General features: G+C 38.0%; 1 protein-coding gene across 5 annotated transcripts in view; it reads left to right on the top strand.

The window, feature by feature from the left end:
* rock2a (rho-associated, coiled-coil containing protein kinase 2a) overlaps positions 1-18,591 on the top strand; it is a 51,731-nt gene that overhangs the window by 32,625 nt on the left and 515 nt on the right. The window contains exons 6-32 of one of the 5 annotated variants that reach the window (XM_084390720.1): positions 1,070-1,214; positions 1,300-1,438; positions 1,556-1,647; positions 1,819-1,978; positions 2,108-2,168; positions 2,401-2,412; positions 2,516-2,644; positions 2,848-3,075; positions 4,874-5,120; positions 5,204-5,310; positions 5,512-5,671; positions 6,011-6,171; positions 6,569-6,753; positions 6,899-6,968; positions 7,338-7,441; positions 7,678-7,864; positions 7,957-8,050; positions 8,420-8,514; positions 8,600-8,791; positions 8,874-9,042; positions 9,376-9,446; positions 11,019-11,107; positions 11,240-11,318; positions 11,438-11,693; positions 12,509-12,722; positions 14,885-15,139; positions 15,684-15,894. In XM_084390720.1, coding sequence (XP_084246846.1) covers positions 1,070-1,214; positions 1,300-1,438; positions 1,556-1,647; positions 1,819-1,978; positions 2,108-2,168; positions 2,401-2,412; positions 2,516-2,644; positions 2,848-3,075; positions 4,874-5,120; positions 5,204-5,310; positions 5,512-5,671; positions 6,011-6,171; positions 6,569-6,753; positions 6,899-6,968; positions 7,338-7,441; positions 7,678-7,864; positions 7,957-8,050; positions 8,420-8,514; positions 8,600-8,791; positions 8,874-9,042; positions 9,376-9,446; positions 11,019-11,107; positions 11,240-11,318; positions 11,438-11,693; positions 12,509-12,722; positions 14,885-15,139; positions 15,684-15,768 — 3,786 coding nt within the window. In that variant the 3' untranslated portion in view covers positions 15,769-15,894. Of the gene's footprint in view, positions 1-1,069; positions 1,215-1,299; positions 1,439-1,555; positions 1,648-1,818; positions 1,979-2,107; positions 2,169-2,400; positions 2,413-2,515; positions 2,645-2,847; positions 3,076-4,873; positions 5,121-5,203; positions 5,311-5,511; positions 5,672-6,010; positions 6,172-6,568; positions 6,754-6,898; positions 6,969-7,337; positions 7,442-7,677; positions 7,865-7,956; positions 8,051-8,419; positions 8,515-8,599; positions 8,792-8,873; positions 9,043-9,375; positions 9,447-11,018; positions 11,108-11,239; positions 11,319-11,437; positions 11,694-12,508; positions 12,723-14,884; positions 15,140-15,683; positions 15,895-17,455 lie in introns of those variants that run through there. The other 4 variants (XM_084390723.1, XM_084390721.1, XM_084390724.1 and 1 more) reach the window with 4 other exon arrangements.

Below are 18,591 nucleotides of genomic sequence, written 5' to 3'. Positions count from 1 at the left end.
AATATCTGCTTACACTTTTACACTTTCTATTTTGATGACATTTGTAACATTGCAACTAAGATGTCAATTTATTCTACTAACCCAAACCTAACAGTCTACTAATACTCTGAGTAGAATGTCTAAAGTGGACTATCGAAATAGTGTAACCAATATTTTTTAGCATTTTAATTTAGAGTTAGATTATTTTAATGTATTAATGATAATTTATCAACTTACTTAATAATTTATTGACTTAAGTCATCCTGTGGCCCCCATGGAAGTTTGCTGAGCCCTCAGAAGCACTGTCCTAAACTACCACCTCATCAAATACAAAAGTAGCCTTAAATGTGCAGCATTATAATTAAATGAGTTATAATAAATGTTGCTAGGATACATTTGAAATCGTTGTCTGGTTGCTCTGTTAGTCTGCAGAGATCTCTTCTGTATATCATCAGTGGATGTTGATATATTTGCTGTATTAAGTCTTAGATTGTTATTCACCTTCAGCGTTTTCACGGCTGATTTTAGCGGGGTTTTTTTTATTTTTTTTATACATATGAACCACATTACATGTTACTACATTACACATTAGCTATTCATTCAACAACAATGACATCTGAGATGGTAGATACTTCATAGCTACTGTGTCTGCAGGGGCACTGAACTCAAACTAGATAGGCCTAGAATAGAATGTTATGAAATGCATCAAATGTTATGTAACATTCCAGTATATGAAATTCACTGCAAGGACATGTTGTTTGTCCCACTTTTTACATATTTGAGCCATTTCTGTCACTTTTATTGCCAGCCCCCCCACCCCCACCCCCCAAAATATTCCTGGTTGAATTGTGCCCCTGCCCATGAGTGCCAAGGCTGGACATACTGTTTGTGTGATATTACAGTGCCATCTACAGTACAGAAGCAGAACTACACACTCAGGAAAAAAATATGAATTTGAATATTTTTTTTAAATTCACTCAGGTTCAATGTGAGCACTATTATACATTGTTTATATTTCTGCGTAGAGTTTATAGATATAGATAGACATAGATGGCATCCTTTAACCCATAGATTGGTTGATTGATTATAGACGGGGATGGTTCATTGTGACACTGCGGTTGGAACCCCTGATTACATCTCGCCGGAGGTTCTCAAGTCTCAGGGAGGGGACGGATACTACGGACGCGAGTGTGACTGGTGGTCGGTGGGAGTATTCATCTATGAGATGTTGGTTGGTGAGTCAGGAATTTGTGTGAGTTTGTCTAAATTATGCATCTGTTGTATTGGTTTATTAAATGAGCTAAATGTGTGTGTGTGTAGGTGATACACCGTTCTATGCCGATTCTTTGGTGGGGACCTACAGTAAGATTATGGACCATAAGAACTCTCTTAACTTCCCTGATGACGTTGAGATCTCTCAAGAAGCCAAAAACATCATCTGTGCCTTCCTAACTGACAGGTGACCTTTTACATGCACAGATCGACGTACATGCAGTTCTCTGGTCTTTATGGATATGGATGTTCAACTGGCAGGGTTCTGTCTTTTTTTGTGTTTGTGGATGTTTGCATTTGGTAGGGAGATTCGCCTGGGCCGAAATGGCGTAGAAGAAATTAAAAGAAATCCTTTCTTTAGAAATGACCAGTGGACCTTCAGCACCATTAGAGAGAGTGAGTAAAACACCTGCTTCCCCCACTTTACCACAGATTTTAGAATTCAAATACATGTCATACACATTTCACACTACACTGAAACAGAATCTCTACTATTAGTGCCCTTTACCTCAGCTGTTAAAAAAAAAACACACACACAGAACCGTTTTTTCTCCGTTCTCTCCCCAGCTGCAGCCCCTGTGGTTCCAGAGCTGAGCAGTGACATAGACACCAGTAATTTTGATGAGATAGAGGAGGATAAAGGAGAAGTGGAGACCTTTCCTACACCCAAAGCCTTCGTTGGCAATCAGCTTCCCTTCGTGGGGTTCACCTACTTTAAAGAAGACCAGTAAGAGATTTCTGTTTTTGTCAATTCTGTACACTAAACAATTTCTTGGTGTTGGATCTCCACTTGATGTTCTGAAGCAAAACCAGTTGATATTAACTGTCACAGATAATCTGGTGTGTTTTTGTGCAGGTTGTTGAATGCTGTTAACAGTTCAGCAATGAAAAATGATCTCCCAGTATCTAAGAGAGAGGTACGACACGGATGCATTCCTACCTTCGTCAGCTTATTTTAATTGAACTGCTTTATGGTCTTTAGAGACTGGATTTACCTCATACAGCAGACTCTGATTAGAGACTTCATATTAGACTTGGAAAAAACCTGAAGCTTTTTGGAGGCAGGATTAAACTGATTAGTGCTTCTTGGGACTTTGGTTGTAACTAATCTTTTCATTCTTTTTTTCTTTCTTTTTTTTTTACCCACAGGACAATTTAGTAGTAAGTGCTCACAGTCTCTCTGCTTAATACACAGCTTATTAGGTAATTTATTATTTTAAGAGACTGATGGCATTAAATAAAGATCGCTTTATTTTCCACCCAGCTCCAGAAGAAACTTCACTCTCTAGAAGAGCAGCTCAATATTGAAATGCAGGCCAAAGATGAGCTGGAGCAAAAATTCAGAAGCAACTGCAGCCGCCTAGAAAAGATCACCAAAGAGCTCGATGAAGAGGTGAGTGGGTGTCTCATCTCTGGAACTTCAGCAAAGTTGTGTGTAGGAATTTACAGTGATCTTACTGCATCGATCATACATGCAGTTCTCTGGTCCAAATGGATATGGATGTTCAACTGCCAGGGTTCAGTCTGTTTGTGTGTGTTTGTGGATGTTTACATTTACATTTACATTACATTGGTGCTTTGCACATGTGTTTATAGATAAATGGCAGAAAAGTGTTGGAGACGTCTCTGAGACAGCTGGAGAGAGAGAAAGCTCTCCTGCAGCACAAGAGCGTAGAGAGTCACCGCAGAGCGGAGAGTGAAGCCGACCGCAAACGCTGCCTGGAGAATGACGTGAACAGTCTGAGGGATCAGCTGGATGAAATGAAGAAGAAAAACCAGAACTCGCACATCTCCAATGAGAAGAACATCCATTTGCAGAAACAGGTTTGTGGGTTTAAGGAGAGCCTATCACATCCAAAAAACTTGCTATCTCTGTCATTCAGGTTCATAATTCAAGAGCATATGGTCTTGATTATCAAATTTTTTGAAGATGATCAGAGTGGCTTCATTTGTTAAAGTGTTATAACTTGGATTAGATTTAAGGTAAATGTGTAAATCTCTTCGCAACCAGCAATGTCATGAGAAATGTAACAAATCATGGAAAAATGATTGCCTTATCCTGAGAAGATAATGATCAAACTTCCCAAATCTTTGCTAATGAAAGTCAATTATGTATCATGTATTGGGTACGTTATCATCTCTGACAGACAGCATGTTGAAGCCGCTCAGGCTGCCATTTTCACCCTCTTCTCGGAAAGTGATAACGCATTCAAAACATCCGGTAGTGTGGGTTTTCCAGGAAATGCGTGTACTCCCTGGACCTCTGCTTCTCGTAAATACTACCATGTATTGTGCACGTTATTTTTTTGACAGACATCGATGTCGTGATATTCAAATGATGTGGATTTGAAAACAGATGGATCGTAAGGTAATAATTATTTCTTAGCCAGCAAGTATTCAGTGAAGTGATTGATGCCCACGAGTGTGTTTTGTTAGTTCTAATATTCCAACCGACAGCTAGACAGAGTTTTTGACGGACGTGATAATGTGCGTGAGGGGAGAACTAGGTTTGATTTTTGGGTAATTATAAAATGTGCTGGAGCCGTTCTAAATGCTTTTTGTGAAGTGCCATGTAATTATTTTACTGAATGAAGTTTATTTCATGGCTTGAACAAGAGACAATGTTTGGCTTGTCAAAAATGTTACATTTTGAAAATCAAGGAAATTTTTTTTTTTTTTTTTTTTTTTTTTTAACCAGGAAAGGAGTGGTTTTGAAGTTGTTTTTATTATCTCATAACACACATCTTTTATTTAAACCCATGGAAATGCAGATCCTGTTTTAAATAATTGTGAAAAAAATAACTTTTTAAAACTATTGTTCCATTATTAACCCTTAGCCAGTTTTGACTCATATACATTATATTGTACATGCTACTGTTCAAAAGTTGGGGGGCTGTTTTTTTATTTTTTTTAAGAAATTACTTTAAAATACTGTTATAGAACAAAGATGTATTAAATTGATAAATCTATTCAGCACTGTTTTCAACATGATAATAATAAGGAACGTTTCTTGAGCTGCAAATTAGAATGATTTCTGAAGGATCATGTGACACTGAAGACTGGAGTAATGATGCTGGAAATACTGCTTTGCCAAATAAAATTTTAAAATATTGTATAGATAACAATATTAAAATAGCAAAGTTGTTTTAAATTGTAATAATATTTCACAATATTAATGTTTTTACTGTATTTTTGATTAAATAAATGTTTTCTTTCAAAAACGTTTTAAAAATGTTACCGATCCCAAACTATTGAACTGTAGTGTATATAATATATAAAATGTGTGTTTAATGCATAAATATTTATTTGTTTATTATTATTATTTTTTTTATTTATTTATGGTTTGAATGACAAGTAATTCATTCAAGAATTGATTCACAAAAGATTTATGTGAATATTTCATTCTTTTGTGACATTCTGTTGCATAGTCTTAAATCAAATTAATACATTGTCTTTTAAAAGCAACATTCGGTTTCTTAAAAGTAAAGTTCCCAGAATGATGGGTCTGTATTCCTGGAGAAACCTGTCGCTATTTGTCTTTCTCATGTGTTATAAAGTAACAGAATGATCCTAGTAGCATACTGTCATTTCTCTATGACAAACCAGTGTGTCTCTCTGGCAGCTGGATGAGGCGAATGCGTTACTGCGGGCAGAATCTGATGCGGCTACACGGCTGCGTAAAGCTCAGACAGAGAGCTCCAAACAGCTGCAGCAGCTGGACGCTCATGCAAGAGAACTGCAGGACAAATGCTGCATGCTGGAGAACAGCAAGCTCACGCTGGAGAGAGAGAACATCAGCCTGCAGGCAGCGCTGGACTCAGAGAAACGAGAGCACACCCAGGGCTCTGAGACTATCTCTGATCTACTGGGTAAGTGTGGATCCCTTCTTTTAGAAGTATCATATCAATTCACACGCAACAGTGTTCATTTACAGTCCACCTCTTATTCATAGCACGAATCTCTGGTTTGGAGGAGGAAGTGAAACAGGTGAGACAAGCCCTATCTAAAGCTGAGACGGAGAAGAGGCAACTTCAGGAGAAGCTAACAGACCTGGAGAAGGTAAACACATCATTTTTTTCCTCATACTCATTATAGGCTATGGTTGTGGATTCAAACGTCATTTGTACCTTCTTCATTCCCAGCATTCACTACTTAGAAGGCTATGAAGTTGATGTACTGGTGTTTACTCTCTCTTATTATGGCATTTTATGTTCAGCCCCTCTTCTAATATCTGTGTGTGTGTGTGTGTATGCCCAATAGGAGAAGAGCAATAACCAGATTGACATGACCTATAAGCTGAAGGTGTTGCAGCAGGGTTTGGAGCAGGAGGAGGCAGCACACAAGGCCACAAAAGCTCGACTTGCCGACAAGAGCAAGATCAGCGAATCCATTGAAGGAGCAAAATCTGAGGCTGTGAAGGGTATGAGAGCTAAGTGATCCTATGAAACAAATTTTGAATGTGGTTTTCTTTCCTGTATTGGCGTATTATTAAAACAGGCAGTTTTACACAAATTGAAGACCTCAAAACGTACAGAAATGGACTAAAAGCCACAAAACTCCAATTTTTGTTTCATTTTAAGAATAGTCCATGACCGTGAAGTGCATTTAAGGATGCAGTGGAAAACATGTTGGTTTAGATTAAGGGAGACAAGACCAGAGTTACATAGGAGAATTGATTAAAGCGTTGAATTGCTGGTTTTTGTAAATATTACAGGATTTTATTGCTGGTTAACATGTCTGTTTTTGTGTGTTCATCTAGATCTGGAACAAAAGCTGCAGGAGGAACGTTCCTCTAAACTGCGTGTGGAGAACAGGGTGTTAGAACTGGAGAAGAAGAACTCTATGCTCGACTGTGATTATAAACAGTCACTGCAGAAACTAGAGGAACTGCGGCGACATAAAGAGAGACTCACAGAAGAGGTACTGCAGTGTATTCATGTCTTTTTGCTACACCTGCCAATGGCCGGTTAATTAAGAAAATGTACTGGCCATAAATGTCTATTATTGCATTTTGCAATATGTATTTTGCATTTATTACGTTTTTTTGTTTTTTTTTAAGTGAAAGTAAAGACATTTCTAATTTTACAAGAGATTTCTATTCATCAGAGAATCCTGAAAATATATTATGGTTTCCAAAAAATAATATGTTAAGAATAATAAGAATTTTTTTGGAGCAACAAATCAGCATATTAGAATGATTTCTGAAGGATCATGTGACATGCAAAACTGGAGTAATTTCTACTGAAAATTCAGCTTTGGTATCATAGGAATAAAGTACACAGATCTACAGATTCTCCTGATCTTTCTCTTTGTCTAGGTGAATAATTTTAGTCTGAAGATTGAGCAAGAAGTTCAGAAACGCACTTTGACTCAGAATGACCTGAAAGTCCAGAACCAGCAGCTGAGCACCCTCCGAACATCAGAGAAACAGCTCAAACAGGAGATCAACCACCTGCTGGAAATCAAACGCAGCCTGGAAAAACAAAACATGGAGCTGCGCAAGTATGCAACACACATGCATACGAACTCATTGTGTAGTACACACAAAGACACATCTTAATAGCTGGTGGCTGAGAACCTTTCGTATGTTTTTACAAAAATATTCAAATCATTCATATATTGGATAATTTTCCGTCTGCGTTTCTAGGGAGCGGCAGGATTCGGATGGACAGATGAAGGAACTGCAGGATCAGTTGGAGGCAGAGCAGTATTTCTCCGTAAGAAGTCTAAACTCTTTCCCTTGTTGAAAAAATCGAATACTCGAAGGTCTAACCAGATTGTGTGTGTGTGTGTGTGTTTGTTTGAGAGTGTGTATATATGTGTGTGTGTGTGTGTGTGTGTGTGTGTGTGTGTGTGTGTGGTGATTGTGAGTGTATGGTAATTGTGTGTGTGTGGTGATCGTTTTGGTCCCCAGGAGTAAAAGAGCTTATAAATCAAATAGGATTATGTTTTTTGAAAATGTACAAATGCAGATAATTTTCTGAAAGGGCTATTTAGGGGTTAGGGGATATAATATACAGTTTGTACAATATAAAAATCATTATGTCTATGGAAAATTCCCATAAAACGTGTGTGTGTGTATGTAGACGCTGTATAAGACACAGGTGCGGGAGCTGAAGGAGGAGTGTGAGGAGAAAAATAAACTCTATAAAGACATGCAGCAAAATCTACAGGAGTTCCAGGAGGAAAGGTGAGATTTATATCCAATTGCAAGCAGAAAAATCACAGCCTAGTGTACAAAATAAGTTTTTAATCCACTGATTTATCAAAAAATATGCATTACAACATGGTTATACCATATATATATATATATATATAGTATATAGTCAAAATGCCAGATAACTTATCGCACTGCTAATTTAAAGTCTAAACGTGTATGTCAGTTTAATTTCTATGTACCTTTTTTTTCTGTTGTCTCTTTTTCAGGGATTCTCTTGCGGCCCAGTTGGAGATCACACTAACGAAAGCCGACTCCGAGCAACTGGCACGCTCCATTGCGGAGGAGCAGTATTCCGACCTGGAGAAGGAGAAGATCATGAAGGAGCTGGAGATCAAAGAGATGATGGCCAGACACAGACAGGAGCTCGCTGAAAAAGACACCACCATCACCTCTGTGAGTTACACTGCATTTCAGCTATAAGCCATTCACAGAGGTCACATTTAGTTGAGGAACTTGTTGGGTTTAACTGTCCCGTCTCTATACAGTTGGAGGAAGCTAATCGCACGTTGACACATGATGTTGCAAACCTGGCCAATGAGAAGGAAGAGCTCAACAACAAGCTAAAGGAGGCACAAGACTGTAAGTGGCAGAATATGTTGACATCTATGTATATTGTATAATCATTTTTTAATTATATTTTTTACATAATTTCAAAATAATATTTTCAAATATTTAATAAGCATTTGCATTTTCAGAGCTGTTTACACAGGAGTAATTTAACATTTCCACAGCTTCAGTAGCATTTTTAAGATATTCAGTGCACATACCTGTTAATTTATCTGGGATTTCTGAAATCTCAAGCTCTTTTCTACATATTTTTGTATGCCATCTGCATGGAACTTTGTACAGCTTAGAACAAGCATTGACCCTCATCATCCTTAGCAAACTCATGATAGTTAGAGGAAAGCTGTAGAATTTTGCTGTAACTCTGTAAAATTTGATTTTCAGACCTGCAGAATCTGAAGAATGAAGAGCAGTCCATCACTCAAGTGAAACTGGCCCTTGAGAAACAGCTGCAGTCAGAGAAAACTCTCAAAACACAGGTATACCTTTGAGCAAATTAATAAATCACACTCAATTTGAGTCAGATTTGCTCCGTTACTTATTTTTCTCTTTTCTATCTACCAGGCGGTGAACAAGCTGGCAGAGATCATGAACAGAAAGGAGGTCAGAGGTGGAGGCAGTCGCCGTGGAAATGATACAGACGTGAGGAGGAAGGAGAAAGAAAACAGGAAGTTGCAGCTGGAGCTTCGTTCTGAGAGGGAGAAACTCAACAGCACCATCATCAAATACCAGAGAGAAATCAACGACATGCAAGCAGTATGACCACTGTTCAGTGTCTGAAGAATGCCAGGCAGGCAGCCAGAATACTCGTTTCTTACTCTTCTTTTATTTCCTGCAGCAATTGGCGGACGAGTCTCAGGTGCGTGTGGAGCTGCAGATGGCTCTCGACAGTAAAGACAGTGATATTGAGCAGCTGCGCGGCCTGTTGAACTCTCTCAACGTTCAGTCGCTCGACTCGGCCAGTATGAGCAGCGGCCCAGACATGGACATTGACGAGTCGCTACCAGGTACTGTTAAGGTCTTTTCCAAACTTCTTTTCATTCTGTTGTCCCTCTCTATTCTTTCATAGCTTTTTCTTTTATTCACATTCCTCTTTTTGTTTTTCTCCACATTGTTCTGTCACCCTTCCTTGTTTCTGCTTAGTTTTACTCCGATATTCAGTTCAACTTTCACCCTTCACTTCACTGCAGAGCCTGAGCCTAAAGGTGACCTGCATGGCATTCAGTGCATGACCTTTTGACCTCTTAAGACTTGACTGGACATCATGGCAGGCTTTTCTCTGGTGTATTTTTATAAAGCTGCTCTGTTTTATTATACATGTCTTCCTCTCTGTTGTACAGAGATCAGACTGGAGGGCTGGCTGTCTCTACCAGTAAGGAACAACACCAAACGCTTTGGGTGGGAAAAGAAGGTACGTTTTTAGATAAGCGTATTGCATTTTTAAAGAATGCTATGCTGCTAAAAAATGTCCAGGTCTGGGTAAGTATGGAAAAATATTTTTCAGTTTATAAAATATATAATTAAGAATTTCTAAAAATAAATGTATCGTACAAGCGGAGTGTTTTCATTACACAAGTTTAGTGATTGTCGAACACAACTGAATGAATTCAAGGCACACAATTTCATTGTGTGAAACTGTTTGTCTTTATTATAAACGGGTCTCTTTTGAACGAATGTGCGTGTGCCACTCAAACCAGCAACAGATAAAGCAGCAAACAATCACTTCAGTCAGACTGTACTTTGCTATTTGGTGATCAAACCATGACTGCAGTATCAAACCGATGTGTCGGAGGTGAATATATGCGGGTTTTAAAGCGTTTAATGTTTTTTCTCAACATTTAAGTGTATGTTATCACTTGAAAACCAATGAAAACAAAAACAAAACAGAAAATAAAAAATTTAGAGTTGACTGTATTATACGAAATATAATGCTAAAAAAAAAAATTCTTACACCATTAATGTTAAATATGGTCTGAAAAGTCTACAGAGAGGTTTGGGAATTTCAATCTGGAAAATGTGCAGGAACCCTGTATTAACATCAACATGACATCAAAATGTCAATCAGTTAAGTAATCAGTGCTTAATTTTTTTTCCCAGATTATTCAAAACAAATAAAAGTCAAAGAAAATAGAAAATAAGAAAATTAACTGCAAAGAGTCAAGCTACTATATAAACAAAATTAACAAATAATAGTAGAACCAAGATGCAAATGAATTAAACTTTTTAACTTATTGCAGTAATCTTCATTGTATTATCATATATGATGTCATATATACTATTTCATAATAGATCTAAATGAAATGCTATGACATCAGGGTGGATGTATATGGGAATGTAAATTAGTCATTAAAGGGATAGTTCACCCAAAAATGAAAATGCTGTCCTCATTTACTCACCCTCATGTTGTTCCAAACCTGTATGACTTTCTTTCTTCTGCTGAACACAAAAGAAGATATTTTGAAGAAAGTCGGTAACCAAACGACTGACCATTGACTTCTATAGTAGGAAAAAAAAATACTATGGAAGTCAATGGGGACCAGCAACTGTTTAATTACCAACCTTCTTTAAAATATCTTCTTTTGTGTTCAGCAGAAGAAAGGAAATCATACAGGTTTGGAACAACATGAGGGTGAGTAAATGATGACAGCATTTTCATTTTTGGGTGAACTATCCCTTTAAATGTGTGGTCGGTGTTCTTATTGTTAACTAAAACTTTTAAAAATGATAGTGAAACCTGAAATAATAGTGAGTGAATAAAATAAACCAATTTGATATGAATAATTAACCAATTTCATGTTGTCTGCAACCACATGACGAATACTAATAACTAGGACTAAACCTCAAATGTCTTTGTGAACCAGTGCTAAACCACTAGAGCTGCAGTGCTAGACTGTACAGTTCCATGATACTTCTGCATCTGAAATCCCATCCAACCCCATCATGCAGGATTCAGTGAGTCTTTTGTTTCTTCTCTCTCCTCTAGTATGTTGTGGTGAGCAGCAAGAAGATTCTCTTCTACAACAGCGAGCAGGACAAAGAGCTTTCCAATCCTTACATGGTGTTGGACATAGAGTGAGCCCTTTCACCCTTCAAATCCATTTCTTTAAATCAAATAAGCTTGTCCCAGTCTTGTCCTGTATCATTTTGACTGACTTGAGTCCCCTGTCTTCTTTTCTTTATCTTAATTTCTCTGGTATTCTTCAGTAAACTTTTCCATGTGCGTTCGGTAACTCAGACGGACGTTTATCGTGCTGACGCCAAAGAGATCCCCAGAATATTTCAGGTATAATGGCACACCACAGATACCACAGGCAGGGTATCAAGGTTTCTTTAACCTTGAAACCTGTTGAAGTTTTATAAGGCATAAGGATGACGGCTAACACTTGTCATTGGTTCCTCCAGATCTTGTATGCTAATGAGGGTGAGAGCAAGAAAGAACAAGAGGAACCTCTTCCTGGGGACAAGTCCAGCTACATTTGCCATAAGGGTCATGAGTTCATCCCTACCCTGTACCACTTTCCCACTAACTGTGAAGCTTGTACCAAACCCCTGTGGAACATGTTCAAACCACCTCCAGCCCTGGAATGCAGACGATGCCACATCAAGTGCCACAAAGACCACATGGACAAGAAAGAAGAAATCGTTGCCCCCTGCAGAGGTGAGAAGAGGCTCTCTTCTTACTACCCTTAATGGTTTTAAGTGAATTTCAAGTAAATGTTGTATTAAAATGTTCAAACTAAAATGACCCATATACAAAATTGCTGTTTACATAATTCTGTATGGTTCCCTGGGTCCTGGAAAACCTGGGAATATAGTCATATATAGCTTTTTACAGTATTTATTCAAGGAGAAATTACATTTTGAGAGCTCAAAAGTACTATGAAATGGTGTAAACATTTTTTTTTTAAATGTCAAAATGTCTTTTGTCCTTTATTCATCACACATGGCTGGAAAAGTCATGGAGAAAGTGGGAAGTATTAAAAATGTAATACTTTTCAGCAAGGATACATTACATTGATCAAAAGTGACAGTATTACATTTATAATGTTACGAAAGATTTCTTTTGAACACTTTATTCATCAAAGAATCCTGAGAATAAAAATGTATTGTGTTTTCCACAGAAATATTAGGCAGTACAACTGTTTTCAACATTGATAAAAATAAATAATTATTCTTGAGCAGCAAACCAGCATATTAGAATGATTTCTGAAGGATCATGTGACGCTGAAGACTGGAGTAATGATGGCATAAGGAATAAATTACATTTAATATCATGATATAAAATATATTAAAAGAGAAAAGTTATTTTAAATTGTAATAATATTTCACAACATTACTGTTTTACTGTATTTTTGATCAAATAAACTCAGCCTTGGTAAGCATTTGAGAGACCATTTTAAAAAACATGTTTTTTGAACTCATTTGTCCCATTCACATGATTGACTCTTCTGTGCTTGCTTTCTCCACCCCCAGTGAACTACGACGTGTCTACTGCTAAAAACCTGCTGCTGTTAGCCTTGTCTCAGGAGGACCAGCAGAAGTGGGTTAGTCGGCTCATGAAGAAGATCCCCAAAAAACCTCCAGCACCAGACGCCCCTCACCGCTCCTCTCCCAGAGTTCCTGCTAAAGTACAAAGCAGTCAATCCATGAGGAGACCCAGCCGACAAATCCCTCCCAGCAAACCCAGGTGAGGAGTAAGCCTTGACGTGCTCATTTTTATGCTAAAGTTTGGTAATTATGTGGCTGTGTCCAACTCTATCTTGTGTTTTCATGTGGCAAATGTAGTTTATGCTGTGTCAGTTCAAATACATTGCCCAGATTGTTGTTCATAAGAGAGGAGCACATAAAGGCCTGGTTTACATTCATGCTTGGTGACCAGATCCTTTCAGACCAGTTTGTTAAAAAATGAAAAAAACTGTCATCATTTACTCAACCTCACGTCATTCACAAAAGGAGATGTTTAGCAGAATGCCCAATCCACTTTTACATACACTACAAAATGTTTTAAAACAGAACAGAGCACTTTTGAACTGATTTTAGAATAAATTTATTTCCATTAGTGTAAAAGTTACGCTTATTCATTTTTACATGATTATTAATCTTCAATCCGTGACAGTTTCTGTGACTGTGAGCTGTTTACATGCGGGATAGAAATGGTGGCTAGCAAACAAAAACAATCTCTTGCGTTAATTTTAATCATGGCTTTCCTTGGGAAAACAAAACAAAAAAACTAAATCGTGTGTGGAGCAACTGGTGGTTTATTGTTGTCTCACTAATTGCGTCAAGTTCTGCACTCCTAATAGTTTTTGATTTGACGGTTGTCGTAAGAGAAGCCACAGTGTAAGACTGTGCCTCAACTTTTTTCGAAGGTAAAATATTATCACAATGGTCATTAATCGGCTAATGGCGAACATGTCAAACTAGTGAGCAAAGACTTCACATTTTGGCCCAGGATCAGAGGAATCTTGCAATTTGTCTCAGACAGCCAAATCGTGGCCAAAATCATACAGTGTGAACCTGGCTTTAAATTAGGTATTTTTTGTTAAAAGCATTTTGTGGAAATGACAAAAGTACTTTTTTGTCCTTTTGCTTTGATAAAAGTTCAATATAATGTTTATGCAAATAATGCTAATGTTGCAGTCCTTCTCACTGGTGCCAGTGCCAACCAAACAGGTAAGCGCTGCCATTTCTGTTGCGTATGAGAAGCATTTAACGGCTAACGCACCAAAAGCGCAACAAAACAGCTGCTCGTTTGAACTGTGCCACATGGAACATTTATCAGCTCGGCTCAAAACACGCAGCGTTTTACTCACTGACCGTCTTAATCAAGCGACCACTAAAGGCCTCGATATACTCACGGGGAAGTTCTTTTTCGTTCTCCGTTTAGGGGTAAAACATGGTAGCGATATACTGTTATTGCACATCTGACACCGCCCACACTGCTGAGAGCGACGGTTAGATGAAAATGTAAATATGTGCTGTGCGCTTTCCTCTCAATAAAATACACAAACAACAAAGCTGAGAAATGGCAAGCATTTTAATAAAGCATTAGAAACGCATCTGATTATAGCAACGTGGTTATGTTTGCACAAGCTCTATGGCACTCCAGTGAAGTCACGTCAAGTTTATTTATAGATCACTTTATACAATAGATAGCTTAAAACCAAGCAGATATAAAAACGCTGACTCGTTAGGTAATGTTTTCTCATTAAAATCAGATAATTTCCTGTTAATTCAATAGAATGTGAGGGAATACCAAAATGCAGTGTGGTGGCTTCACTTTTTATGACATCATGAGCAAACCAGTTCTCTATATAGATCAGCGGCACTAACACCAACTGAAACCGTGGGATATTCATATTGAATTTTATTATATTATTAATGTTGACATTAAATATATTAAAGGAGTAGTGGAATATAATTACTGTATTTTTACTTATAGCAGGTTGTTGTGCATTTGCATTATACTGAATGTCTTTAGGCTACTTGTTTAATAACAAATACCATAGAAACAGTGTAGTTACTTTTTACTATGGTATTGAGATGCAATGTGGGGTTTTACCTGTGGTCAACATGATCCAAATACTATGGACGACCAAAACAGCCCTACTTGGACATTTTGTTAAATGTCATCTTTTTGTGTTGCATGAAAGAAATAAAAGTCCTACAAGTGTGGAACAACACGAGAGTGAGTGAATGATGACAATTTACACGTTCATTTTTGTGTGAACTGTACCTTTAACATCTTGTTCTGTAAAGTCTGATTCAAAGATGGCCGTGCATAAAATCAATGCAGAAGCTTTGGAACCGGTTACACACTAGAGTGCTACTCTACTATATGATACACAGGTTTGTGCACAACGTAAAGGAACCAACAGCATGTGCGGAGAAATCTGGCTTCATCTACCACAAGGGTCATGAGTTTATCCCTTTATTCTACCACTTCCCTGCCAACTGTGAGGCCTGTACCAAACCCCTGTGGAACATGTTCAAACCTCCTCTGGCTGTGGAATGCCAGAGATGCCAGATCAAATGCCACAAAGAGCACATGGACAAGAGAGACGACGGTCTCAGACCCTGTGCTTCAGACCAGTTCAGCACTGGGTGAGAGGAGAACGTGACCGACCTGGAAGTTGGATGGAGAAAGTGTTGATGTTTATGGCAGAAAGCGTTAGGATGCTTCAGAAACATCATACAAGAGCTTTCATGGTTTGAATTGCGGTGCCTAACTAGCACAATAACATTTATGATGGCTAACCGGATGCAGAGCTTGAACAGTGTTAACGGTGGGCTACTTTTTGTAACTTGGGATGCAAGGTGACAGCTTGGGCATTAACAAAGCACTTTTTCTCTTTTGCATCAAACTCAGGTTTTTAATTGTGAATAGTATCATTTGAATTTAAAGGCAAAATACTAAAAGTAAGCATCAGAAGATTTAAAATCTTCACCTTTAATGCACATTTAGCATCAAATGCATACAGATGTATAGGTTTCAAAGCTTCAGTAGTCCTTGATCAGTGGTAAAGTGGTTTAGCTCAGTTATAGTAATTACCTCTAATGTGCAAAGGTGTAGCTTCACCTTAGCAAACTACCTCACTGTGGGGAGACCGGTTAAGGCTTGGCTGAATGCTCTCTCCTCCACCTGCAGGCCTCTGGATTTGGAGCTTCAGGACTGGCACTGGGCTCTGGATGACGTGGATGATGTAGATTATGACCACACGTTTAATTTCTGAGGAGCATGTTTAGGGTTGAAACAGGGTAACTGCTTACTTTGAGGCTCTGTTCCAAAACCTTGTAAGCCACCTACGTAGGCTGCATTTAGATTGACATCAAATGCACACTAAGGTAATCTTTAAAAACATTAGTGATTTAATAAGATTATAATGCTATTATAATGTTGTGATACCTAATTTGACTTTTTAACATCAAACATTTACCAAAAAAATACCGTTCAAAAGTTAAATGTTTTTGAAAGAATATATTTATTTATAATATATTTTATTAAAACATTTTCCGAATGTTTTAAAATGCAATTTATTCCTGATGGCAAAGCTGAATTTTCAGAAAACATCACTCTTCAGAGTCACATGATCCTTCAGAAATCATTCTAATATGCTGATTTGGTGCTCAGGAAATAACGTCACTTTTGATCAGTTTCATGCTTTCTTGGTAAATAAAAGTATTAATTTCCTTAAAACCGTACTACCCTAAAACCTATGAACAGTAGTATATGCAAGGCATAATGTAAGTCCAGCCGGTCAAAAAGCATCAGCCTGAAGGGGTTTATTCTGAGATAACAGCTGGCTGGATGTACATTATCCCTCTTATTACACACTACTTGCCACATAAGTAAATAATTAGACATGAAATATTGATTTTAGTTGAAATATTTTATTAGCTCTTTAAATGCAAAGCTTCTGTGGAGAAAGCAGTTGCTAGCGCGTCAAGTTCAAACTAGACGGACATTTAAGGGATACGGTACTACAGTCATACTACTTATTACACGGCGTTTTGGAACATAAATAATTATGGGGATAAGAGATGTTGATTTGAGATGAAACTGTTTTTAAAATCTTACCTGTTTGTTATCTTATAATTCATTATAGTGTACAAAACAATAGTCGCAAAATGGCAGAAGCTGCGTTTGTATGAAACGAGAGCGTGTCCATGATACTCGAGGGCCTAATTAAATAACTGCACAAAATATTGATTTGACCGGAGTTTTAATATTTTATTAGCTCACCAAATGCAGAACTTCCACGAAGAAAAAATGTTCCTAGCAATCACGCCGACTTCAGTGACAGATACCCGGATGAGCCTGTGTTTTTAGTTTTTAGCGGTTGTTATCGGGGAATAAGATACCACTGGATGGCACGATTGGCCAATCAGAATTAAGTATTCCACAGTACCAAGTAATAAGTCTAAAATAGTCCATCCAAAATGACGAACAAAATAGTCATTAATAAATCTCATCATTAAATAGACTATTTCATCAAATATTTGTATGTGCATTTGTATTTTTATGATCTTTAGAGTATCATGTCATTAATAAAGTGCTACACTAAACTCTAGGCTGAACACTAGGTTTTGGAACAGTCAGCGAGTGCAGTGGGACTTGCTTGGTGTTGAAGCAAATTTAAGCATGTGAGTGTGTTCATTCTTATTGAAAGTGTGAAAGATTTGGCCAATATGGGATATGGAGAATTTCCCATAACCTAAAAGACGTTTCTGTACCAATTCCTCTGCTCATAAACACCCTCTCCACACTCCAAACCCACAGGAAGGCACTCTTAAATATACAAAGCTGAATAGTTTCTCCAATCTTTTGCCATTTACTACTGAAGGAGAGGAGGTTTGTTCAGAGAATTGGTATTTGGCCTGCTTGTGTTTCTTATTTGACCTTTGACCCTCTTGCCCTAGTCCCCCTCGACTGGACGCTCCAAAGATGAGGCGAGAAGACTCCTCCAACAGCATTCTGAACAAATGAGTCCATTGGCTTACCGTGTTTACAAACTAGAAGACATTTCAACTGTACTGTAAAAGGAAAAAGAATGAGAGAATGTGCAAAACAGTATTTTTATTTTTAGGGTTTTCTTTGTTCCCTTTTGCAATAAAAGTTTGCAACTGTTGTGTGTGTTTGCAGGTGTATTAATCTGCTTCTCTTGAGCATGATGGCATGAACGCTGTGGTGCTTTTTTTTTAATATCATTACCGAAGGATTTTTCTTTCCTCTTGGGTTAACGTAGTGAAACTAACTTTCTCTTTGTCTTTCTCTTTCTCGATTTCTCCCTCTTTCTCTAGTTAACCTTATATTGGGAATCTGGTGCTGCTACATGGTGATTTGGGGTTCTTCCTGTCACATCATCAAAAGACCTTTGTCGTTACTTTTCGCACATTTTGGCAAATCCAAAAATAGTGAGAGATGCACAAATGTTGATGAAGGCTTTGCTGGCGTGATATGGCTTTTATTTTCTGGGCATGCGGTTGCTTCGACTTCAAGAGCACAACAGATCTACACAGAACTGAAGGGTCAGCGTCACACCAAACTTCTTATTCATTCGAGGCCAGAGTTGACCTGAACGCTAAGACTGAACCGGCCAGAGAATGTGGACGACAGCTGGTTCTGACCGTAGTCTTTTTTTTTTTTTTTATGGCTGAATATAGACGGTAGTGCAACACGCCACATAAACGGCTAGAAAACACCACTACATATGTTTCTCATTCCTTCATAAATGCAAGCGCAACTCTGGTGTTTCTTCTTGTAGTGTTTTTATCTTTATTTACCCCCACTGTGCGATCATACCCTCTTTGATCATGGATGCATCCCATAATGCTCTCCTGGACACCTGTGCGGCTCGCTCCCTAGAATGAGTTGACTGTAATCTGAGGAGGAACCTTTATTAATGGGTGTGATTAACAGTGACCAACATCTAGATGTGAGCTGTGCATGTGGGCAGGAGTTTCTCAAACGTTTCCAGATTTGAAACTGATCTGCAGTCTGTTTTGGGCTGGTCATCTTATGAATTTGGTCATCGGCTGTTAAAAGTTGAAATTTT

The sequence above is a fragment of the Rutilus rutilus genome (genome assembly GCF_951802725.1).
Source record: "Rutilus rutilus genome assembly, chromosome: 20".
NCBI classification, from domain to species: domain Eukaryota; kingdom Metazoa; phylum Chordata; class Actinopteri; order Cypriniformes; family Leuciscidae; genus Rutilus; species Rutilus rutilus.
The sequence above is the reverse complement of the archived record's forward strand: the minus strand, read 5'-3'. Positions and strand labels throughout refer to the sequence as shown.